This window comes from Mustela nigripes, chromosome X (genome assembly GCF_022355385.1).
Source record: "Mustela nigripes isolate SB6536 chromosome X, MUSNIG.SB6536, whole genome shotgun sequence".
NCBI classification, from domain to species: Eukaryota; Metazoa; Chordata; class Mammalia; order Carnivora; family Mustelidae; genus Mustela; species Mustela nigripes.
In genome coordinates, this window is record NC_081575.1 from 120,634,954 (window position 1) to 120,661,154 (window position 26,201).

Here is a 26,201-nt window from a genome sequence, read left to right on the forward strand (position 1 = left end):
GGTCATATATTTTCATGGTGGACTGATGCTAATAGCAGGTCTTCCCAAGGGACGGAGGAAGAGCCAGAAACGCTCATACAAAATAGTTGAGTAGATGGTCTTCATTCATGCAACCACATTCACCTTCTCCACCAGCAGAAAGCTGTGCTGTAACCTTTGCTGTATCCACCAGGTCACGAGAGCAGTCAACCTCCATGAGCCAGGTTGTGTCAACAGTTTGGCCATGATTCAAGGGTTCTTAACCATGAATGTTTGGGGTATGTGTGTGATTATGTGCAACCCCTTTGTCAGCTTGTTGAAAAATGAACCCTTTTTTCTAAAAATTACACTTTTAAGGGTCCCTGGGTGGCTCAATCAGTTAAGCGTCTGCCTTCAACTCAGGTCTTGATCCCACAGTCCTGGGATTGAGTCCTGCATCGGGCTTTTTGCTCAGTAGGGAACCTGCTTCTCCCTTTCTCTCTGCCTGACGCTCTGCCTGCTTGTGATCTCTCTCTGTCAAATAAATAAATAAATAAAATCTTAAAAAAATAAAAACAAAAACAATACTTTTAAGTTCTAAGATAAATAAGCCTAAAAGGAGACCAGTTTGTTTTTCTTTAAATTTCATTTTATTTTATTTTTTTCAGTGTTCCAGAAATCATTGTTTATGTCCCACACCCAGTGCTCCATGCAAAACATGCCCTCCTTAATACCCACCACCAGGCTCACCCAACTTCCCACCTTCCTCCCCTCCAAAACCCTCAGTTTGTTTCTCAGAGTCTACAGTCTGTCCTGGCTAATCACCCCCTCTCATTTCCTCCAACTCTTTTCTCCCTGTTTCCCAGTGTCCTGCATGGTATTCCTTATGTTTCACCATATGATCATTGACTCTCTGCTTGACTTATTTCACTCAGCATCATCTCCTCCAGTCCTGTCCATGTTGCTACAAAAGTTGGGTATTCGTCCTTTCTGATGGAGGCATCATACTCCATAGTGTATATGGACCACATCTTCCTTATCCATTCGTCCGTTGAAGGGCATCTTGGTTCTTTCCACAGTTTGGCGACCGTGGCCATTGCTGCTATGAACGCTGGGGTACAGATGGCCCTTCTTTTTACTACATCTGTATCTTTGGGGTAATTACCCAGTAGTGCAATTGCAGGGCCATAGGGAAGCTCTATTTTTAATTTCTTGAGGAATCTCCACACTATTTTCCAAAGTGGCTGCACCAACTTGCATTCCCACCAACAGTGTAAGAGGGTTCCCCTTTCTCCACATCCTCTCCAACACACATTGTTTCCTGTCTTTTAATTTTGGCCATTCTAACTGGTGTAAAGTGACATCTCAATGTGGTTTTGGTTTGAATCTCCCTGATGACTAGTGATGATGAACATTTTTTCATGTGTCTGTTAGCCATCTGTCTGTCTTCTTTGGAGAAGTGTCTGTTCATGTCTTCTGCCCATTTTTTGACGTAATTATCTGTTTTGTGTGTCTTGAGTTTGAGGAGTTCTTTATAGATCTTAGATATCAGCCAAACGGAGACCAGTTTTATTGGAAGGATTGGAAGGATTATCAATTTATCATTTTTTAAAAAATCTGCCATAATAATGTATGTACTTGTTTTGTGTATTACATATCCAGATCTGCTTAAGAACCTCATAAATGCACAATTTCAAAGTGGTGGTGAATATACATAGTATTTTCAGGTGTCTGCAATAGCATTAGTTTGATAGGAAAATATATGTGATTTTTTTATTGGGGAAAATTGCAGGAATTTCGGATACTATTGAGTGTGTTTTGTGTCCGTGTGTGTTACACTTAACGTTTCTAGTTGGAGTAGAAAACACCACATTTCAGTTCACGTTCAGCGAAAACAAAGATGATATTTATCTGTTTACATTCATAGAACCCTCAAAGGGTTCCCCAGAAGGGCGTCCACGGAAGGGCATTTGGGTAGGAGAGCAGATCATGGAACCTCAGTAGAGGAAAGGGTTTTAAACATTTTTCTACCCAGATTTCCTTTTTAAAGCCTGCATGTGTAGGTAAGGATTTTTGCCAGAGCTGGGGGATGGGTGTGAGACAGACTAGGTCTCAGTTTGGTGGGTAGAGCGTGAGAATTCCTCTCTGTCAAAATAAAACCAAAAAATAGCATTATAGAGCTTATGCTGTCCCTATAATTTTTACTAGAGAAACTTTCAGGTCTCAAGATCCGTTATTGCTGAATGCTCTTTACTGCCTTTCTTGGCAAAACGGTTTTCATTTTAAGGGATTTTTATCTTGTGAAAATGATCGTGAGGCTTTGGAGGTAGATGGGCAAGGAGATGCCTTGGAGTCCCGCTATGTGTTCTGGACTTGATCCTGGTTCTGTCTCTCAACTTTGAACTTCTTGTTCTTGCCTTCCTTTCTGAACCCGGCCCTTTATTTTGCAGCTTCCCCTTTCCTTTCTCTTCTCCCATCCCATGTAAGTGTGCAGGAACAGCTTTTAAGGGAAGCCTCTTGCCTATATTCCTGATCTCAGAAGCCCTAATCATGTCCTAGAGCTGGAACGTCCTCCTCTGTTAGGTTCTGATTCCCCATGCAGGAAACCTCTCTGTCATGATCTCCATTTCTGGGGAAGACTCTGTTTTCACACACCAGTACTCCTGGTGGAAGAATGCAGAGCAGATGATTTGGGAAATGGACGGGGGGTATCTGGTGCTCAAGACAGAAGACGAATCCTGGGAGCTGGTGCCAGAGTCGTGCTCGGGAAGGAAGATGTGTTGGAGAAAGGATTGTTTCATAACCTGGAGCCCTACAGCTTATAATCCTGTCACCTTGTCCTTACAAGTGATTGTGCCATCCAAAACTCAACTTTGCTCTGAACAGCCAGACCAAACATCACACAGAAATAGTAATTTCCAAAATACAGGGTCTTTCCTACAAGATGAAGCAGCCTTCCCTAAGAGGTAAAGTAGGCAGAGGGGGTACAGGCTTCAGAGAGAAAAGAGGGCACTCCTGCTGAGGTTATGTAACATCGAAGTGGTTCTTGGGTCATGGGTGGTGTCTTGGGATACGTTCTGAAGACACCCTCCATTTTGGACAGCACACGGCTCATTAGGAGAGGCTGTGAACAGCAGTTTCGAAGCTATTTACTGAAGACCCGCAGAGACCTACTTCTCATTATCGCCCGAGATGGTTCTTGTGGTTGTCTCCCCCTCGGGAGCACACGCTTCTTGTGTACACTAACCTCAGAGGGTCCACGTGTTCAACCATCTGTCCGCAAACCCACCACAAGTGTTCCACCATCTGTCTGCAAACCCACCACACCTGAGGTTGCCGTTCCAAGTCACGCTGCGTTGTTAATAACTGTGCAGGTCTTACTCAAACTGATCGTTTTCTTTTGCAGGACAACTCGTTCAGCATCCTCTCTATCTTCAATATTGCCTTTTAGTGATTTAGATTTTATCGTAACTATAAACGATGGGAAGACATAGCCTTTCGAGAGCTCATCAAGAGTGCCTGGCATCTGGGGTCCTTACTTTGCTTGCAGACGTGCAGACGAATTTAGTCTCCAAACTGGATCAAAACGCTATTTTTTTTTTTAAGTCAGTTCTCATTGAAATTGGCTGAAGCTGGTAAAGTGTCAAAGAGTCTGCCATGTTCTACTGATGTGTCAAAGAGGGAACTAAGTCTCCCTGTTTTCAAGATAAAATTCCTATGGGTAGAAACCACAGGAGCTAGAGCATGGGGCACAAAAGAGGTTTAGGTCAGAAACATGAGTGGAGCTGGGGGTTGGCATACAGGTTTAAGGTGGTACCCACAGGAGGCGAGCTAAGGAGAACCTCAGGGAACCTGATCTTGCCAGTTCTTCTGCCCTTGTCTTATCTGACTTCCTTCTGCATCTTTCTCTTCCCTTTAATTTAATAACCTCTGCTGAGACCTTCTGTTTTCCCAGTGCAAATATTAATCATCTCAGGTCTTTGCCCTTAGATTGCTCATGGTCTAGCCATGAATGTAAACATTTAGGAAGTACCTATGACATCATGTGAGTGTTCCTTCTGGTATTATCTTTCCCACTCTCCATAAATCTTGGTAAGCTCGTATGCACATCCTTGAAGTTCAAACTCCTCCATTACTGTCTTGAAGCACCCAGCTGTCCCTACATACCTAAAGTTTTAAATGCATCTCTTAGACACTCCATCCCAGTTCTATCCTGCACGAACCCACAGTCCTGAAGGAGGAAATGGACCGTACATGTGCTTCATTGTAGGAATTTCAATACAGGCTTTATGTCATCAACTGGGATGTAGACCATGTTCAGATGGGACTTGGATGGGCCTCTATCAGAATGAGGTTCCAAGTGAAAGCACTGACTAGGACCTCAGAAAGCAATTCTGATTAGCGAGCATTTCTTAGAAGGATACTTTTGTTCTAAATTTACCTATGTATGTACATATTTACATATGTTTATATCTATATTTATATAAACTATAATTATGGGTATGTAGTCACACACACACATATGTTCCTACACACTTAGAGTAGTGTACCTACTAATGGCCCCGTGTCACATTCTGTACTGTGCCCATTTCATAGATAAGAAACTGGACACGAAGATGGTTCACACTCTCCTCGGTGGTTGCTGATGGAGTTGAAGACGGGGTTAATGGTAGGCGGCATGATTCTAGAGAAAACGTGTGTGACCAGCCCCAAATGGTCCCCTAGGTATTTAACACGTGGACAAATACGTGTTGTGATGCATCTCCTTGTGTATTTGAGTCTAATTCTTCTACCAGCTCTTGAGTCTTGTCTTTGGAAAGGGATAATCAACATTACATAGAACACGTTTTCTTGACTATCTACAACACAAAGACCATTGGACAAGGTGCCATGGGGACCTACAAAGAATGGAGAAGGAATAATTTCTGAACCTAAGGGGCTTAATGTCTCAGTGGTTTAGTTTGGAGACACACACACACGCACAGGTGCGTATTCATATCACATTATCAGTTTCCATCAGTAGAGCTATATATGGTAGATCTTGTGTATATGGGATATATAGTGTTTCAGTATAATACATATTCCATGTCTATGTACATAAACAATGTCTAGTATATATATTATATATAGTTTAGGAACAAACTTATGAAATAACTGCATAGAATTAGACATGAGAGGAGGGGAGTAGATTATTTATACTGAACAAATAGTACCATAAATCCGTGTATTGGAAACAACGGCGTGTTCATCGTGACTCTTGACAAAAGAGTCACGTGAACGACGTTGGTAATGTTTGTACCGCGCTGATCTACGTCTGACATATTGCAAAATGCATTTCTTCGCCGGGGGTGGGGGTGGGGGGGGATGGCTGCAAGCTGATTCCAACTGTTTCTGACACAATAGACCTTCTCTTGTTTTTCTGGCTCAATTATTTCCCTGATTCTCTGCACCATGTTCTGTTCCCACCGGCTTCCATATTTCACATACACTCTGTTTCGAGGATAATAGTATGTGGTTTCCGATAATCCTCAGGCTGAAGGCATTTTAAGAGCTGACTTGGTCTGAGCCCTCCCTGTGTAGGTCAGGGAGCGGAAGCCGTGGCCCCTACGTGATGGGCTAGGGGTGTCCTGGCTAATTAGTGACCAGGGCAGTGGGGCTCTTAGCTGATCTGACTCTCCATTTCAACGATGCTGCCAGGACCCTGATTTTTTTCATGGACTGTGTTAGCAGATGGCCTCTTCCCCCTTGGGCTCGTAACATAACTTTGAAGAAAACAGTCTCCATCTTTCCTTCAGGTTATAAATCTATTTCCATAGTGCATGGGAAGATGAAGTTACTGAGCCAAACCCACAGAGACATGCAACTCTTGATTAAAACTTGCATTGTTAAAGAATCAGACTCCTAAAATGTGCACTACATATAAACGTGGAAGTATACAAATTATATATATTTATGTAAAAACAAAAATTAAGCACACATACCCACTGCCGGACCACAAAGTAGAATGTTATCGATTATCTTTGCATATCTGTGTTGGTTGAGCCCCACTGTCTTGTGTCTCAGACACAACAGCTATCCCAGAATTTGGCTTTAATGATGGCCTTGCACTTTTAATATTTTAGCACAACTATAGCCCTAAACAATCCCCCGTCTAGTTTTGTAAAAGCTATATAAATAAAACCACACCATATGTATTCTTCTGTGACTTGGTTTTTGTTTTTGCAATTTCTCCATCTTGATACATACTCTCTGTATTTTATTCATTTTTCACTACTGTATAGTATTCTGTTTTGGGGGGAGCCAACATTTATTAGTCCATTTTCCTGTTAATAGGCATCTGGGGTATCCAACTTTCTTTGTGTGGTGTGTGTGTGTGTGTGTGTGTGACTCTGGCTGTATGTGGACACCTTTGTGCATATCTGCAGACACAAATATTTAAGAAACTCTAGAGGCACCTGGGGTGGCTCAGCTGGTTGAGCACATGACCTGTGGTTTTGGCTCAGGTCATGATCTCAGGGTTGTGGGCTCAAGCTCTGTATTGGGCTGTGTACTCTGTGGGGTCTGCTGGAGAATCTCTCCCTCTGCCCCTTGCCCAACTCATGTTCTCTGTCTCAAATAAATGAATAAATAATTTTTTTTTTAAAGCAGCTCTTTAGGAGAGATGGAGAAGATATATACCAGGTAGTATGTATGTGAGACTGTATGTGTGTTTCTGTTTACTGGCACCAAAGTCTTCTCTATGTTCGAGTTCCTCATGGCACCCAGACTTGGTTTCCAGTGGAATGGCACTGATTTTCACCAGGATGCTATGACGATCTAGTTGGACCCCACATCTTTGCTCAACACTTGATACCATTTGTCTTCCAAATGTTTGCTAATCCTTTCTGATCTCTTCTGTATCTCGCCAAGAATGAATGAGGTCAAGCCTCCTGTCCTCTGAGACCCTTGGCCCATCTGAGGGTTTACCATATGGACTCATGGAAAAGAGCCACAGAGATGGTTTTTAATCTCACTTGCATAACTAAAAAAAAAAAAAAAATTAATGGTACTAGTTATTGAGATAGGGAACAAAATACGGAGACAATGTGAGTGAATCAAAAATGAGATTTTCAGCACATGTAAGCCATGTAAGTGATAATATTCAGGAGACCCAATGGTCTGACTGTGAGTGAATCAAAAATGAGATTTTCAGCACACGTAAGCCATGTAAGTGATAATATTCAGGAGACCCAATGGTCTGACTTTGAAGATGAATGACTGAGTTTGATGACAGACGTTCACATACACATTCTGGAGATGTTTGCAACTTACTTGATTTAGACCTGGAAATCCTATTTGGGAATAGTTGAATCAGATACAGAAAATGAGTTAATGGGTTGTTCATACATGCTGATCCCTGTGCTTTCTTTGAACTCACAGACGTGAGTGAGGAAGCAAGCAGCCCTGTTAGGGGTAGTTTCATGGAAATAGAAACTTGTCGCAGGGTGGGATCATGTCTCCTTCCCTCATGGTGTTCCCGTAACATAGAACGGTGATATTTACGAAATACGTATTGACCTGCTTATAGGTTTTGTTCCTAGATGTGACCATGGTAAGTCCTCTTGTCCACATAGTTCTTCCAAAAATATCCATATCTTACTTCTAATCCTATATTTGGGCTACATACTATTGAGTGTCTCTCTATCCAGCCAGTTCTGACTGGACCCGATAGAAGCCATTCTCTCTTTGTCCTGGATTTAGTCTGGGTTGCACAGATCCTCTCGCTGTAAACTCTACGTCCTTCTACTGTGGCTCAGATGAGTTCCTGACCCGTTCAGCTTCAGCAGAAGAATGGAAGTTGGGTGGGCAGGTGAGGTCGTTGTTGCTCTGAGGCTATTGTGGGGCATAAACCCACCTTGAAGAACCCATCTTGCCTCCTTGGCATCTTCATCTTCCTCTCTAATTACTTTATTTACATCTAAGCATCATGGCTCAACATGGCGGACTTGTATGGGATCTGATTTTCAGAACTGGAAGCAAGTGCAGGGCTCAATGGGCGACGAGCTGTAACATTTGACCAAAGATTATTGATAGAGTGTAAACTTGCTCCCCTAGGAGAGAATACCAGAATATTAAATATATGCAAGTAATATGCGAATTGGCTAATGGCTAGCATTGAGTGACTCTTAGTAGGGACCGACAGGGGTGTGTGCATGTGTACGTGCATGTGCACGTATGTGTGTATAGGTGTGTGCCTGCATGTTGTGTAAGCCTATTCACACACTCACTGGGCTACCTCATGGGTGAGCTCTGTGTTTGAGGACAAAAGATGGACCACACCCCACTCAGAGACTGGAAAAATTTGGTGTGTTCCCCAAAAGCAAAAGGGAGGGACCCCGGTGATACCTAGAGGTTGCACACAGTTTCAGGACTGACTGTCTTAGGCTTTCGTAGTAAACAGCACAGGAGGTTTATTGTACAAGGTCATTAACTTGGACAAGGACCAGGGTCTGCTGTTCTTGTCTTGATGCTTCATGACGTCAGATGAAAGTGACTCTTCAAAGTGCCTCTTGGCATCAGATCTCTCTGTGACTCTCTGGCTTTCCATGTAGCTGAGAGCAGCACGGAGTAGGGCTGCTTCGAGCTCCTTCATTCTTGTTCCCTTTTTGGGGGGACTGGAGGTTGTGTTTTTGAAGATACATCCCCAAAGCACTCTGTCCTCTAACATATTTGTTCATAGCCTGGAAAGGAAGCGCCTTGAGTGCCCAGAAGACGTGATTTTATTCCTTGTTGGTTCAAAATACCAAAATAAGTTTAGTCTGGGCTGTTCTTAATGAAACACATCTTTTAACGTGAAACCAGTCTCCGTTGGAGGGATGCACGCTTTGGGGAGAAATGCATGGCGACTTTTATTTTGAGCCATTTATATTCTGATACGCTTGCATGGTTTCTGCTTTGTCTTAATTACAATCTCAGGCAGAATGACTGCCCTGTAGAGAATCATCCTAAAATAACCAATCAAGTTATAAATCACGTCAAAATGCCAGTCTGAAATATTCCTCTCCGTGCAACCTTGGCAGAGAAACCATGCTGGAAAGCCCTTCTTCATGTTATAATCATATATCTTCAATGAAAATATGATTTTCACTTTTTTTCCATTAAGTTCTTTTATTCAACTAATAATTAGACTTTTAATAATATTTAAATTTAATTTAATAATTTAAATATTAATATAATTTTAATATAAATTTAACTTAATATAATTTAATATAATATAAATTAATATAATTCAATAAATAAATATAATTAAAAATAAATGAATATAATTTTAAATATTAATTTAATAATATTAAAATTCTAATAATTAGAATTTTTCTAACTTTAGAAAAAATAATTAGAATTTTTCTAATAATTAGAATTTTTCTAATTTTAGAAAAAATAATTAGAATTTTTCTAATAATTAGAATTCTAATAATTAGAATTTTTAAAAAATCCTTTACGACTTGTAATGCCAAGACTTTTAAAGTTGACAAATACTTGAACGTGTGACCCCCCCACACACATAACACATGCACACATACCGTAATCTTTCATTGTAAGCACAGATCCTTAATCAAATGCATGGCCACCAGATTCCATATTGGATGACTCAGACCTCTGTTTCTTCCTGTGGGAAGGACATTTAGTGGTCTACAGGGTCAGCAGGTTTGAGGTTCAGAAACCGTGGATTTCAGATTGTAATGACTTGTGCAAATCAGCCAAATTTCAAAAAAGCGAGGAAATGTGTAAGACAGCCCCCAAAGTATGCACATTATCTAGAAAGTGCTCACATCCCCAGGTGCCTACTCTTGGGTCCTGCTGGTCCATGTTCTCTTTCCAGCCCTCAGCACCCTCTTGGTGGGTGGGGGGTAGATTTGGGCAGTAGAAAGACTTGATCCTTGGACTCAGCCTAAAGTCTAGGCATGACCCGGCTTAGGCACCTGTCATGTGTCTATGGCTCGTGGATACTCTCATCCACGTTGACTTGGAGAAGAGTTGAGTGGGCCAGAATTTCCCAGCAGAACTCCGTTTCTATGTCCTGACATAAACCCGTCAACCGAGTCCCACATTTACCAAGCTCTGCCTTCCAGGGACGGTGTGCCGCCTTGTGCGGATCAGGAAAGGGAGGCTCAAATATTCTAAATTCTTTGTTCTGCACTTGCTCAGCCCCGTGACCCTGGGCTGACTTTGGAGCCTGTGCCTTTTGTCTCTGTAGGCAGGACTCTTTCAACGATGCCCCCATTAGGGTCCTACCATTTGTATTTATTGAGTGGGTGTTTTTCTCTGCCCTACACCTTTGCATAGTGCACACCCCAGGAAGAAACTATGATACACCATTTACCTGAATCACAGACAGCTTGGCTTACTTCCCTCAGCTCACAGATGTAGCATTTGGGGACCCGAGTTCATCAGAATCACAAATTCATGGCGTCTCCTTTTATCGCCCGGAAGGCTCCAGGAGGAACAGCGGATGCTGGTTCCAAAGCAGAAGGGCTTTCAGGAAAACAAAAGACTCCAAACATGTCTTCACCTTCTTCTTGTTCTTGTCTGCCTTCTAATTATTCAGAAATTGGGTCACAGTGTGGCAGAAATCCAAGTGTTGTGCACGGCAGAATTCAAAGATAGAAGGGAACACATACAACCACCGTTGGGTGAGATGCTTTTTTTTTCACTGTCATTGGTAAAATCCAGACTCGGAGTGCATTTTCATTCAGCTCTGATGAACTTGGCCCAGGATGTCAGGGACTATGGAATTCCCCCCAGAGGTGGCAGAGCTCCATGACCCATCCAGCTCCATTTAAAAAAAAAAAAAAAAAATTGAGCTTATTGACATATTACTCAATAAGGGCTCATTTATCCATTTAAATGCATAATTATACCCTAGTCTAGAAACACTCAGAATCACCCACAACGTCTTTCCAAGCATGGTGGTCTGTTTTTGGAGTTGAGGAATGCTCTCTTTCAAGCTACACTGCTTGCTACACGTAATGTGATGTTTTGTATTGCTAATGGGTCATTTACCATACTCTCCCACTCAGGCACAACCTTCTTTACTGTCCTCAGAGGAATGAGTTCTCTAGGCACAATCCTAGGATCTACATTCTGACAAGTCTGGGAGATTACACTCAGTGGGAGGGTAGCTCCAATGTACCACTAGACTTTAAAATGAGCTGCGTGGGGCATCTGGGTGGTTCATTTGGTTGAGCGTCTGCCTTTAGCTTAGATCATGATCCCGGAGTCCTGGGATCGAGCCCTGCGTTGGGCTCTCTGCTCAATGGAGGACCTGATTCTCCTTCTGCTTTTATGCTCGCCCTCTCTCTCGAATAAATCAATAAAACCTTAAAAAAATTTTAAGTGGGCTACAAAAACAAGCAAACAAAAATAAATGAAATGGGCTGAGAGCTGATAGGTTTACTGTAGATGGTTTAGGTGAAAACCAGGATGGTCATTTGGAAAAATTTACCTGGGAATGATGTTCTGGTGGGACGTATTACGTCTTGTGCAATCTTTGTCTTGTTCCGTTTTTATGAGCAGGGGGCACTTCAGGGTGATGATCTGTGTAGCCTAATGGTGTATGTCACAGAATACCCCAAAAGGATTAGAATCCAGAGCCAACACTCTCTTGCTCCCTTGCATATCTGACGATTATCTACACGTCATAAAGCCAGTTTGGTCCGGTCCCACATGGCTCTTCCTCTCCTACTGAACAATGTTGCTAGGCTCCATGCCTATATCCCCTTAGGGAGAAGTGGCAGTTTCCTTAGACACCTGAGAAACACTGTTTTGGGGCTAGTCTTTGCAAAGAGTGAAACTGGGAGCCATCACTACAGTCATCTGAACAACAGGTATAACCAATGGGGATCTGTTTGTTAACTCAATGGAGACTTGTTGAACATTTTCTAAACGTCATGCATCATTCCAGGTAATGGGGTGCCTGGTGAGAATGAAGGCAAGTCCTGTTCTGCTAGATTTTTCTCCGTGGAGACATGGGTGGACGGATTCATCCTGAATGAGAATTTCATTGAATGATGTTGGGCGCTGCATGGAAGAGATGTGGGTAGCATACCTTCCCTTGGCTTCATTATTCTCATCTGCTTTCTTTCCCCAGTAGGAGGACTACTCTGCCTTGGAGTTTTCCTAAGGAATCCTTGTCCTTGGGACGTGTTGGATGGTCCCCGCATCTTCGAGCCTCACACTTGCTGGAATTCCCTCCCAGGATTAAGAGAGTGCTGCTCTCTCCCGCAATGGGCTCCTGAGAAAACAGCTGGGTGCATCCTTAACCTCGGGCTCTGTCTATGACTCACCGCCGGGGCTCCTCTCCTGGGTCTTTTGCTCCCCAGAAAGCCCTCTCTGTCTGCAGGCTTGCTTCCCGGCTTTGCTTGCTTGGAATCGTGTCACACACAGCCCCGCGGATGTGGCAGTGAACAATGTCGAGACCCAAGGGACTGTTATGGGTGCCGCTGTTCTTCACGCCTGTCTGCGTCATGCTGAACTCCAATGTTCTCCTGTGGATAACGGCCCTTGTCATCCGCTTCACGCTCATCGACAGCCAAGCCCAGTACCCGGTCGTCAACACAAATTATGGCAAAATCCGGGGCCTAAGAACACCATTGCCCAATGAGATTCTGGGTCCAGTGGAACAGTACTTGGGGGTCCCCTATGCCTCGCCCCCTACTGGAGAGAGGCGATTTCAGCCCCCGGAGCCCCCTTCTTCATGGACTGGAGTTCGGAACGCCACCCAGTTCGCGGCTGTGTGCCCCCAGCATCTCGATGAGAGGTCCTTATTGCACGATATGTTGCCCATCTGGTTTACTGCAAATCTGGATACTTTAATGACCTACGTGCAAGATCAGAATGAAGACTGCCTTTACTTAAACATCTACGTGCCCACGGAAGATGGTAAGTACATCCTTCAAACACTTGGAGGTCAGTTCGGCCAGCAGGCTTTTAGAATGTCTTGTGTGGGATTCATCTTCTATAACCTGGTTGTTCTTTCTTCGTATTCTGAATGCCGCTGTTGCCCTAACGTATAAATTATGACACTCGTATTTATTGGGCATCTAGGAAATGGACAGTGCTATAGTTAATGACTTAATTACTATCATGCCTTGCCTTTTCAGCGTGTTACAGTGTTTCGTTCTAGTTGATCACCCGTGTCTGCATAAAGGGTTACATCGTCTATAAAGAAAGATGAAATCTACAGAAAAATCTAGAGAAAACAATAGAATTAAGAACATTGTCATACCCAAGTTAGCAAACTGAAGGTTATGAAACAGGGTTTTTTTTTTTTTTGCTTTAACGACTTAAGATTTTAGCTTGCTTCCTTCCTTCTCTCTTTTCCTTCCTTCCTTGCTTCCTTCTCCCTGTCTTTCCCTCCCTCCCTCCTTTGAGTCTTCAAAGGAAAACCACTCATTGTCTTAACTACACAGGCAAGGCACATTTCATAAAACGGATGGCTTTCATTGTGTAGAATCTGTGTTATTAACATCAATGTGCACCTTGTTTCCTTCCAATATTTACAGCGATCCGTGGCAAACGGGTGTCCTTAGATGATTCTGGCTATATTTGGAAATAATGTGCTTGCTTGAACAAAATGTCTCCTTTGTTTTCAATAACATAGCAGTGAAAATTTGTAAAAAACAAACAAAACAAAACAATGATGTCTGACTTATCAATTTCATGCAACGGTGGTAACATTCAATAATCTCTTCTGTGTAGGTTTCGAATTAAAAACAGTTTTTAGAAAGGCTAACCAGACTAAAGTTGTACTGTAATGTAAACACATTTCTCATTTACCATTTGCACATGCTATTTTTAGGCAAGGAGAGAGAGAAGCCTAGAAAGTAAATCTTCCTGGAATTAAAAGCAGGGATTTACAGGAATCATGGAACTCATCTACTGTAGAAACTGCACTGTGTCCTTTGTCACTTCTAGGGGAGAAATTCAATTTTTCTTTTCCTTGAGTCCTTGGAGAATGATTTTCCATTAGGATTTGGCTGGAGGTCTTAAAGAAGGGATTGCATGTCCCACGATCTCCCCGAGTTGCAATGGTGCCACCATATTGTATTTTTCCTGCACGTAAATGGTCCAAGGTAGCTGGTAGAGGGTGTCTTGAAACACGAGGCCAGGGCTGAGTTACTGGGATCTCAGAGGATGCACAGAGAAAGAAATGGGAAGCTGGGGCTTTATAACGTGAGTAATCTCTGGTGGGGGGTGGCCCTCGTCGTGATGCTAAGAGATCACCCCATTTACCTTGTAGGTCTAGGTCTGAATGCAATGTTCAGCAGTTAGAGGGACCCACGGATGCCCTCTTGACACACCGGGGGTGAGGCACATTGGTGGTTGCCTCGTGCAGAAATGTGGACAAGGTTCAGTGCGCCCAAACCCAGGGAGACGTGTCTCTGCAGAAGGCATCTGGGTTTTGGTCTTTCTCATCATCAACCCCAGTGTCTAGGAGCCGCCGATGGGACATGCTCCCCTTGCTCCACAGCATGCTTCCACAGCATGCTTCTCCACAGAGGCTGGGCAGATGGAGACCACCCTCAGGGACAAAACTCAATAGCCTCCCTGATTACAGAACCAGTATGGGTAGGCAAGCCTGTGGCTCCAAACCATAAACAACGTGGCCATTTCCTTGTGGTTCTGTCTTAAGTAGGAATTTGGGAACATAAAGAGGGAAAGGGTGATCCCATGGAAAACCCATGGAATGTTAAGAAAAAAACCCCGGGGCCACCTGTTTACATTTTCGGGTTTTTCAGAGCGCCTTTGCCTACAGTGTCTCGCACGATCGTGACAAGAGAATCAGAAACCCAGGTAGAGTCTGTTTTCCTATAAGTCGGCGTTTTGCTGGTGAGTCAAGGTACGTGCCTTGTGTTTGTACAAACAACACATCACAGCCTGTTGTTATGAGTTTTCTGGCTTCTTTTCATCCCTTTTTTTTCTTTTTTTAAACATTTGCATCCATTTGAGAATCAGTATGGAGCTTTGGGTATTTAATTATTGGGAAAAATTATTGGTTAATCACTTACTGAATGAAACTCCTCATCCTTCATAACCTATTGAAATCACGGCGTCATGCTGATTTCTCCAAAGACCTCCCTTTGTGGGCTGTCTTAATTCCTATCAGTGCATTTACTTAACAGTGTAGACCACCGTGTTTTAGATTTGCAATTGAGAATTCTGCTCCGACACAACAGGATTTTAGATCTTTCTTCGGCACAACTTCATCAGGCACAACGAAGTGTCGCTGCCAAGAACAGTGCCAAGTATCTACTATGTGCCAGGCATGGTGTAGACATTCATGAGGGCAGCAGACACAAGCATTCCTCATTTGGGGAGACAGACGCTTGGAGGCAGCATATGCACTGCTCCAAGGGGTGTCCAGCTTGATTCCTGGAACCGGTCACACTGTGATCTTCCGTGGCAAAGGGGGAATGAATTTAGTTTGCCGCTGGAATTGTATTTGCTCATGAGTTGACTTGACCGTCAAGGGGGTGGGTGTTGGATTAGCCAGGTATTTAAGAACAAAGACCTTGGATTGTGGAACAGGGAGACCCACAACACCAGAGCTAGTGTGCCAACGATGTTATAAAGACACAACAAACCTTCTGGACTTTGAGGATGGCATTGGGCCAAGAGGCAATGACTGTGGGCAGCTTCTAGAAGCTAGAGAAGACCAGGAAATGGATTCTCCATGGGGGCCCCAGAAAGCTGCCCCATCATGCCTGCCATCTTGATTTTAGCCCTGTGCAACTCTGACTTACAAAACTGTAAGATAATACCCATTGGCTGCTGTCGGACGCCCCCAACGTTTGTGGCAGTGTGTTACACACCTATTTAAAAGGCACAGTCAAGTCTCTACCCTAATCAAAACCAAAGTCATCGCTGAAAAACTGTTTTATGGTGAGCCTTTGGAACCCAAACCCATTCTGACACTCTTCTTTGCTTCTCTTTCAAGCTCAAGAGTTACTGACAGAAAAACCCTCTTTTCTTAATGCCTGTTCTTTAAAACAGCAGCTTTCCTGCACGGGTGCCAGGAAGACAATATGGGTTCCAGTCTGTGGGGTGACACTTTGCAGATTTGAGACCTTAAATCTATAGCGCATACACCCAACATTTTTCCCCACTGGGTTATCACAGTGTTAGGGCAAATCCTACTAAATATGGTAATTTTTACATAGGGATGTGCTAAAGGGACACTTAAATTTACCCAGGCACCTAAAAGAAATTTCCAGAACCAATGTCCATGAATGACCTACAGCAAAGCGTCCATGCCATCCTCTTACATCCATTAAATGTCACTCAAAATGGCAGTTGTATCTCTAAATGGCTTCTTGTCCTACATGCTCCTATGCTAGCAAAATATTTTGGGTTCCCCCGTCTTCCTCTCTAGACCTCAAGATCTGATGTATTCTGGCCAGAGTGATGCTTCTTGTTTTCTTTGATTCTTCATGCTCTTTAACATAAAGTTGGTTCCCTCCTCGCTGCTCCTCTAGAGCTTAGAGGAACAGCTCTAAAACCATGCCTGCTTGGTTTAAAAATGCTATCTTGTCCCCTCAGAAGCTGTGGGACTGCAGGTTGGTCACTTGGCTTGTAGGTCACCCCCCTCCCTTTTCCTTGTGTGTCTGAGATGTGCTGGGAGGAAGGTTAAGTCATTAATCCATATAAAGTGATTTACTCCCGTATCCTGCCCACGTAACCTCTCTGTAGTCTGATGTTAGCAGAATGTAATCAGTCGTCAGAAAGGGAACCAGAATGTATCAGCAAAATTGCTTGTGCGTATGGGGTCTCATATAAGCATTAATCCAATGCATAGTACATGTTTCTTCTCTATAACATAATTATTTACTGTAATCGTGGAGGATTCAGCTTAAGGAACGGGAACAAGAGACCATCATTTCTGACAGGACTGAGTGTGGTTTTAATAAAAGAGAATTTAGAGGGAATACAGTTTTTTTTGTTTTTGTTTTTGTTTTTTTTGTTTTTTTCCCTAAGAGCAGAGAGTTATTCTGCTCTGTTTTATTCCTAAGCTTTGGTGCTCGCTTCGGCAGCACATATAATATTCCTAAGCTTTGTCGTTTTCAGCCACAGTTGTGAAATGAATTTCAGCATCCTATGTGAGCTACAGAAATTAATCATCAAGAAAGCTTTAAAATTCATTTCTTAGAAGAGTGTCTTAGAACATCCAAAGACAATAGTGTTCTCTCTCTCTCTCTCTCTCTTTTTTTTTTTTTTTTGGGTTACGTGAGATAAAGGAGAAATTAATTTCCTTTCTCTTCTCATCAAGTCCCAGATAGTCCAATTGTATGCAGACAGTGGCAGAATCCAGCCGACAAAGGGAAATCTAAGTGAGTTAGCACAGCGAGACAGACGTTTGAACCAATCCACATCAGCAGGCAACGACGGGAAGACAGTTCGGTGATTGCCATTTTCATGTGTCACCTGGATGTTTGACGTTGTGTAGACGTCGTTTTTAAGGGAAGAGAATTATGGAAGACGATTAAACAAATATCTGCCCAACAGGGGTTCATTGAAAGGAATTTAGCATTTTGTGACGACGGTTTGACTGGAGTACGTTTCTGATCACAGGCGTCTCTCCCCCAGCTCAAAAGTTTTCACCCATTTGAATGTAGAATCATACCCTTATGGAGTGTTGAGCAATCATGTATGTGAAGAATACTACCCAGGGTAGTGCGAATTATACATGTTTGGAAAATAGAGCCAAATCTTTTCCTAAGAAGAGACCGGTCCCTTACTTCCCATCAGATGAACTCTAACTCCATCCCATTTGCAATTTAAATGTTTCTCACCATTAGGACAAGTCTCAATTACGTACAATGTGTCAAAAATCCAACTTGCCATATGGTGTGTACCATAAACAATGTTGCAAAAAACGCATTTAAGATGAAAACTGGGCACGGGACTGGTCTGCTCGAATCTGTCCCTTCGCAACAATTGGCTGATGATTTCCTTGCACAGCCTTGCCTCCGGGACACCGAATAACTTTATTTGTTGCTGACTGATACCACTAGTTCGGACACGGTCATTTATTTTCTGTGCCATCTTGGCTGAGATGGTCACCCTTCTCGATATTTAGTGACCTCGGTTATTAGTGATAATAACACTCCTGATGTACCTCCTCTGAATGTTGTTTGGGGTTATACCAATTTTGGAGGAAGCCACTGCATCATTATAAATTGTGATGAACAATATTAATTATAGAAATGATGATGAAATGGAAAAAGTCCATACATTACCCGTTTAATTTCATGTGAATTTAATATCAATCTCCTTATATGATCGTTCACCGGAAGATTCTGTCTTTCGGGTGCGCTGGTTGGGAGTAGGTCTCTGCCTTCCTCCTGCGTGTGTTTTGGTTCTATGCCACGTTGCATTTGTGGGGTTTGTTCTATGTTCGTCCTTTGTCTATAAGAACTGTTGTCCTTCATGTTTCAATGTCGAAAGTACAGTAAACATGGACAGAAGGAGAGACTTCCTTAGCTTTGGATTCAAGGGCCACGGAGGGTGTGTGAGATGCCAAACAGTGACCCTTTGTACATGAATCCGACCTACAGATCCCACACAGAACCTGCAGGCGACCATGCAGGAAGAGTCTGAGCGATCTCATCCCCTACTAATACTTGTTAAGATAAAGGGAGATGAGGAGTCTCTATTTTATTAATTCCATCAAATATTCTGCATGTCGGTTCAGAGAAATAGGTTTCTGCAAACTGGAAGCAGTTCTTTTTTTTTTTTTTTTTTTTTTTTTAAATGGAAAAGGATGCCTATTAGATTGCATATGTGGATATTGCAAGTGAAGGTATATGGGGTGTGTGTGTGTGTGTGTGTGTGTGTGTAAGGTGTTCGAGGAAAGCCAGCAAGAGATACCCACAGTTCAATTAAGAACAAATGTGTTATGAGTTTTGGAAAAGTAAACTTGAACACGGGAACTACTGGACTGTTCTGTCTTCGCTGAAATCCCAAGTCCTCTGATGTCCCATTAAGCAGAACCCCCTCTTGTCTGATGGGCATGTTCCTGAACACAATATTCCAGTCTGCCCTGGAGGGGGATGGGAGGTGTTCTGATCAAAAAGGGAAGGAACATGTGAAGTTTTGACTCTTCTCAATCAAGGGAGATTTCGTGGTGTGTTTCCTCAAGATAAGAAAATGTTCATTAACCCTCTTTCTTCCTAAAATTGATGCCTTCAGTTACATTCTGCTCCTATCCCATTTGAGACCTACTCATCTCTCGATCCGCTCATCCAGTGTTCCCGTCACACCCCATCCACGTTCTACGCGTTCACGGACTTTCGTCCTACCTCAAGCCACGTCACCTCCAGATCTCATCTCCATGCTCCGGTTCTTTGTCTTCTCTTCCGTCTTTCACTCCGGACTCTCCTGAGAGCCCTTTTATCTCACTCCCTTAAACATTATTGATTTGAAGAAAAGAAAAAAGTTAAAATCATTGATTTGAAAAATGACTCTCTGCCCTTCCCGTACACAAGGCATCGAACCGGTCCAAGTAATGATACAAGGAAATACAACCTCTTTGCTTGGAAAATGATTAAGCCCCGACAAAACTCAAGGTTCACAAAGGGATCTGTGAGTTCAAGTTATTATTATTATTATTATTATTATTATTATTATTATTATTTTTATTTTTAAAGGACAGGTAATCTGTACCTAGATACTTTCCATTGAGGACCCACAATGGAAATTTTTCCACCAATCCAGACACAAATACAGAAGGCATACCCACATACGTTGTGTGCAACAAGATGGTTTCTGACTCCCTCCAAAGTAATCTCATTGTTCATTGCTTTTCTAGATGGGCCAAGACATAAAAAGTGCAAAAATGGGAAGGAGGGAGAGATTAAAAACCTAACAAAACCATAGAAAGGTACATTGATCATATAATCTAACTTTGAACATTGAACACACGCACCTGGGTGTTGTTGTTGTTGTTGTTTGTAATTTTTTTAAATTTCTTTTCACTGTTCTAAGATTCATTGTTTATGCACCACACCCAGCACTCCATGAAGTACGTGCCCTCCATAATACCCACCACTAGGTTCACTCAACTTCCCACCCCCTGCCCCTTCAAAACCCTCAGATTATTTCTCAGAGTCCACAGTCTCTCATGGTTCACTTCCCCTTCCTATTTCCCTCAACTCCCTTCTCCTCTCTAACTCCCCATGATCTCCATGTTATTCCTTCTGTTCCACACATAAGTGAAACCATATGATAATTGACTCTCTCTGCTTGACTGATTTCACTCAGCATAATCTCTTCCAGTCCCGTCCATGTTGCTACAAAAGTTGGGGATTCATCCTTTCTGATGGAGGCATCATACTCCATATATGGACCACATCTTCCTTATCCATTCGTCCGTTGAAGGGCATCTTGGTACTTTCCACAGTTTGGCGACTGTGGCCATTGCTGCTATGAACATTGGGGTACAGATGGCCCTTCTTTTCACTGCATCTGGATCTTTGGGGTCAATACCCAGTATACACCTGTGTGTTTTTGCTTGGTTACATTTTTGACATTGTGGGATTCATAACCGGAATTCTAATGCAAGATATTTCTTCTCAGCAGACTGTGCAGTGAGATTAAATCCAAAGAACGTAAGGTTCTGTTCTGATCGAATACTTTTATCCCCAGAAATTTAAGGAAAAAAAAAAAGATCTTTTATTAAAAGCTTTCTGTTTTTCTCCCAGCTTTTTAACTACTGATAAATGTTCATCACTCTGTTTTGTCGTTTATCCAGATAATACGCAACAAAGTTATATTAATTTTGTCTATTTAAAAAGACTTTAGATTCAAAAGCAGCAGCAGAGCGTAGAGAGAGAACAGCATCTTCCCCGAGAAAATTTAAATGTTTAAAATATATCAACATAGGCAGGATCTGAGCATGGAGCCTGAGCAGGGCTCAATCCTAGGAGCCCCGGACCATGAGCTGAGCCAAAATCAGACACCTAACCCACTGAACCAACCAGCTAACCACATCCTTTTTTATTTTTTTCCTAAAAGAAAGGGATTTTTGGCATGTTGACTATCACTGTCAGAGTTCTTCTGTAGTCAGTGATGGAAGTGAGCAGGATGTCCATCCCAGGATGATAAAGACCTCCACGAGGGGGGATCTGAAGGGCTCTTTCCATCCCCAGTCCTCTGCAACTTGGAACGGCCCTGTCCATGACACTCTGAAGCCCTACACAGAGATGGTGCATCCTTCTGCGTGTTCGTAGGGTTCTAATGCAAATGTTATTTTACTAGTCTATACCTCCAGCAGGCTGCAATCATTTATACTTCCTACAAGTATTGCCAGGCATCTTCTGTGCTCTGGACGTTGCCTCTTGGCCTTTATCTACACCCAGCAGAGAGAGAGACAGACCAGGAACCATAGCCAAGCTGCCAGGGACCACCCCAAGACCCCAGATACATTCCCAGTACCTCCCTGCACCAAACCATCTTCAAAGGGGCATTGGTAGGAGCAACGCTGAAACTCACAAAGCAAGACGATCACCAGCAAAACAAAGTCCCCGCGGTCATTGGTCTGGTAACGAGAGACAAGCAGTACATGCATCACAAAGATGCAGACGCCCAGTAGACTAGGGGACATCAGAGAATGATGGGAGGGATGCCTTGTGTGTCGGCCGGGATGCACAGCACAGATAAATGAATGCGAAGCCATGGGTTTGAACCTGGCCCAGAAGGATGTTGGCGGTTCTAGGAGAGAGCTCACTTCATTGTTCCAGAGGGTTGCTGACATCTACGCAGGAAAGCGCTACCAACAGATCCGCAGAAATTTGAAAGACTGCTTTTTCTCATTCTGTTGCTTGCCAAATCTTTGAAGATAAGCCCTTTCAGTGGCATCTTCTGCAAACCTCCTCTGCATGTTTCACTTCCTCCTGCAAGTGGCTTTGAGACCCTCCCGTTCTCCTCCCTAGCTCACAGCACCTACACTGACCACGGATGATTTGTTCCTATATGGAGGTCTTGGGAACCGTGATCACAGCCGACGTCCACCACTAGCCACACCTTTCTTCTCTATCACAAAATACATCCTAAATATACCCAGAGTTGACGTTAAATTGTTTTTTGTTTCTCTGGAAAATGTATGAAGATCTTGGCTTCTCTCTCTTGTGCCTGAAAGTCCCACATTCCCCTAATTTTTTAAAGAGGTAGTTTTCCAGCAAGATTTAAGAAGTAGTAGAAAACTGGACCCCTCTGCTTCCCAAGACAGAATGAATACACCAGGGCGAAGTGACCGGCAGCTGTGGCCGAGATCCCGCCACGGGATGTTGACCCACATCATCCCTACCAATTGCAGCCAGGCCAACGTCTGTTTGCTGACGTTTCCCTAAAACACTGAGCCCGGGAAGGCAGCTTAAAATCATCATAGGAAGGCCAAGAGGCTAATTGATTTGTAGTTTTGAGGAAGATGTGCCTTGCCTTCTTTTAAATATCATCGAGTAAGATTTGATTTAATGGTGCAGGAATCCTTTCCAAGAAATTAATTGAAGTTCATGGGTTAGAATCATTGAAATGAGAAGAATCATTGTCTTTGAAGGCTTTCTCTAGACATAGGAGGAAATGAGCTTTCTCCAGCATTTGCTCTACTGAAGGCTTTCTTGCTACTCTTCCTGTGGTGGTTGTCTTCACTGTCATCAACACTAACATCATTGACATTAGATGATCTCTGACGAGACATTATGAGGTCCGGACCCAAGGAAAATTTGGGGTCCATGAGCTTCCCAATAGTTATTCTAAGGCTACAAAACATCACTTAGAACCTTTTAAAAACCCTTGCAGATCATAACATACCGATTAATCCTTCAAACTTTTCTTTTGTCAAAGGGTTTTTGAGTTGACCCGTGTTATGGGTTGAATTGTGTTCCCCCGCCCCACCAAAAGGATATGCTGAAGTCCTAATCCCTGGAATTTATGAATGTCAGCCTATTTGGGTTTAAGGTTTTTAATAGATGTAATCAAGGTATGATGAGGTCAGACTGTATTAAGAAGGACACGAAATCCATTACGACTGGTGTCCTTACAAGAAGAGACACAGAGAGGAAGACAGACAGAGACGCATGGACAGAACATGATGTGAAGACGGAGTCAGAGATATGAGGGATGGATCTCCAAGACAGGGAGCACCAAGGGTCCCTGGAAACCACCAGACACTAAGAACTGAGAGACAGACAGACACATCATGGTCCCCCAGACTCTAGTCAAGTAATCAACCCTGCTGACTCTGTAATTTCAGATATCAAGAGGAATTAATTGTAGCACAGTATTGCAGGTTGGATGTGAACTTACAGAGTTGTCCTACAACATGATGGGACAATAAGTTCCTGTAGTTTTAAGCCACCTGGATTTGGGTCTGAATCATTGCTATTAGTAACCTGGCATTTTTGGTTTATCATTGGCTTTATTTGGTCTCTGTGATGCTGTTTCCATGTAAGGCCAAAAAAAAAAAATATTGGACACCAGCATGTCCCTGTGATGTCACCCTTGATCTCAGAGGATCACATTGGCCTGGGGATGATTCCACCATCCAGTTTGCAATCAAAGACCAACTCAAACCAGTTTCCAAATCTAGGGGGAAAATTACCCTTGGATCAGCATGGCTTTGGTGAGCATACATTTCCGAATGGGGGGAGGGATGGGTGAGTCCAACAGTACCTATCCTAGGGCTGATGTGGGCAACGTAGGTCCCCAAAGGAAAACAGGATGCTAAGCAGGCAAAAACCATCAATGTCCACTGCCCTCACTCATATTTGGGATAGAAACGAGACAAGAAATGGTATTGCTTCAGGGGCAGGAAAGCGCTACCCCGGATAGTTCTTCCTTTTTAACTCTGAGGATTTGGAAATGGGAAACCTTGTTTATGAGTTGTTGTTGGTGTTGTTTTTTAAGCATGGGGACCCTTTGGGACATAGAGTGATGATAAAGTGACAGGAACATCTTGCCCATGAGGAAATTTTTATTCAGGCAACGCTGGGGCAGGACCACATTGGGAGCTGCACTGGAGGGACATCTTGATCTGGAAGCTGGCCTCTGGTGGCAGTGCAGGGGTAGCGTGAGCTGTAACTCCAGGTAGAAAACGTTCCCTGTTTAGGACAGAGCGTAACCGACTGTCTCTACTATTTCCCTGAAGCATTCCAGCTAATAGGTTGACTTTACGGAAGAGGTATCCAATGTGGAGAGTAGACCTAGGGGTAATGAAACTGAATTTGAATAATTCTCAGCCCAAACCTTTAACAGGGGGAAGGGCTTGGTGAGTGTTGCATTGTAGGGCACTGGGCAAATGGCTGACAAGCTCGCATCTAGGGAATTCTGCAAGAAGCACCGGGTATCCCACTCAGTGGCTGGCTACCTCTGCTCATTGGCTTCTCTGAAAGTAAGAGATGGGTGGGTTCTCAGGATGGTGGTAAAACTGGTCTTCCATTCTTGTGCAACTCTGTCAAGACAACTAGGTACCCTCAAGACCCTTACTTCATTGCATTTTTTTGGCTTGTCTGTTAAATTTATTCATTCGTTGTGTCCTTATTGAGCATGTTCAAAGTCTGTCCATTTTGCTGAATGTAGTACCATCTTTTCCCTTGCAGGTCATACAGGGAGGAAAGGTGGGGGAGATAGATAATGAACCAGAATTACTGTTTTGTAATCTGTGCTGTGATGTGACCCTTCGGGGAGACAGGAGAACATCTCGGAGGAACATATTTCTGACTTAGAGTTCAGAACAGGCCAAGGAGAACTTTGAGGGACAGCAGCTGGCCAAATTGGTGGGTTAGGGGAACTTCAGATGGAGGGGACCACGTCGTCAAGGATGGAGCCTGGAGGCTGATGTTAGTATTGATTCTTTTGGCCGTGCAAGGTTTAAGAGACTGAGCGAGCATATTTGAAGTCTTGGCTCAGCCACTGATCCAAAGTACAGTCACTGTTGTGGTCACTTAATTGCATGGTGTCATGATCCCATCATGAACTAAGCTACAGGGATTGCTGGTCAGATGTGATCTTATGAAAACTGAGAAACCCAACAAGGATGAGTGTTCAGTGAAAAGAGGCCCTCACTTCCTGTCAGATATGTAAAACAAGAGGGGACAATATAACTCAGGAGGAATCCATCATGCTCCTGCCTGTTTTTGCAGTAAAGGTTAATGGAACATATTACCCACTGTGCCTAATTCCTGTGGCCGCTTTCACAGTACAATGGCAGAGTCGAACAGCTGCAAAAGAGGCATATGGCCCACAAAGCCTAAAATACTTACTATCCCACCCTTTGTAGGGAAATTTTGCTAACCCTTAATGTAAAGGGAAATCCTCGTGATGTCATGTGGGTATCTTCTAGTTAATGCACGGAATGTCTGAGTCCAGTGTTGGACACCATAGCATCGTGGTTCTCAAACTCACCAGGAACTTCTTTATATGCAGACTCCTAGAGCTCCACCCAAACTACTCCTGACTCTTGAGTTCTGAGCCTCAAGAATTTGAATTTTAACAAATTATGGTCAAAGATTGTGTCATACTGTAGTCATTACAAGATATGTTTGTATATTAACTATAGGATGCTTTACACATGGTTAGTGATAGGATTAATGATACGAAAAATAGTCATAAATATGGGCTCAGAAAATTGGGCCTGAAACATTGTTAAACAAGATATAGACAAATACTCCTTTCTGCCATTAGAAAAAAATAGAAAAAAAAAAAAAACATGAAATCCATTAAACTGTGGTCCTTATAGCACAGACCAAGGTAAATTTCTGGAGTGACCTCTAAGAGCAGCTAGTTGCAAAGTGTATCTATAGGCAGTTAAAAGACACAGAACAAGGGATTGTTAGTTATAGAGCCTAAAAATCAAATTTTAAGCAAAGCCCTGACAGAACAATGGTCCCAGGATATAACCAACCCATAAATAGATACACATAGACCGTAATAGTGGTCGTAGAAGTAATAATAGTAGACGACAATTTTGATAATAGTGGTGAAAGAGATAATGGAGATGAAGGTGATGATGGTAAGATAATGAGAGAGATGATAATGACCATGGTGGTGGTCATGATGATGGTGATGGTGATGATGATGGTGTTGAAGTTGGTGATGATGACAATGATGAGGTGATGGTGATGGTCATGTGATCCTGGCAGGGTTGCTGATAACGATGGTGATGTTGGTGGTGATGATGGAGATGATGGACACTGATGAGGATAGACAAC

At 43.0% G+C, this 26,201-nt stretch overlaps 1 protein-coding gene across 8 annotated transcripts in view; it reads left to right on the plus strand.

Annotated features, from left to right (window-relative positions):
• The window catches only part of NLGN4X (neuroligin 4 X-linked), a 294,472-nt gene that overhangs the window by 60,092 nt on the left and 208,179 nt on the right, over positions 1 to 26,201 (plus strand). For 7 of the 8 annotated variants that reach the window (XM_059384861.1, XM_059384862.1, XM_059384863.1 and 4 more), the window contains one exon: positions 12,086 to 12,876. In XM_059384861.1, coding sequence (XP_059240844.1) covers positions 12,405 to 12,876 — 472 coding nt within the window. In that variant the 5' untranslated portion in view covers positions 12,086 to 12,404. The remainder of the gene's footprint in view (positions 1 to 12,085; positions 12,877 to 26,201) is intronic. The other variant, XM_059384868.1, reaches the window with a different exon arrangement.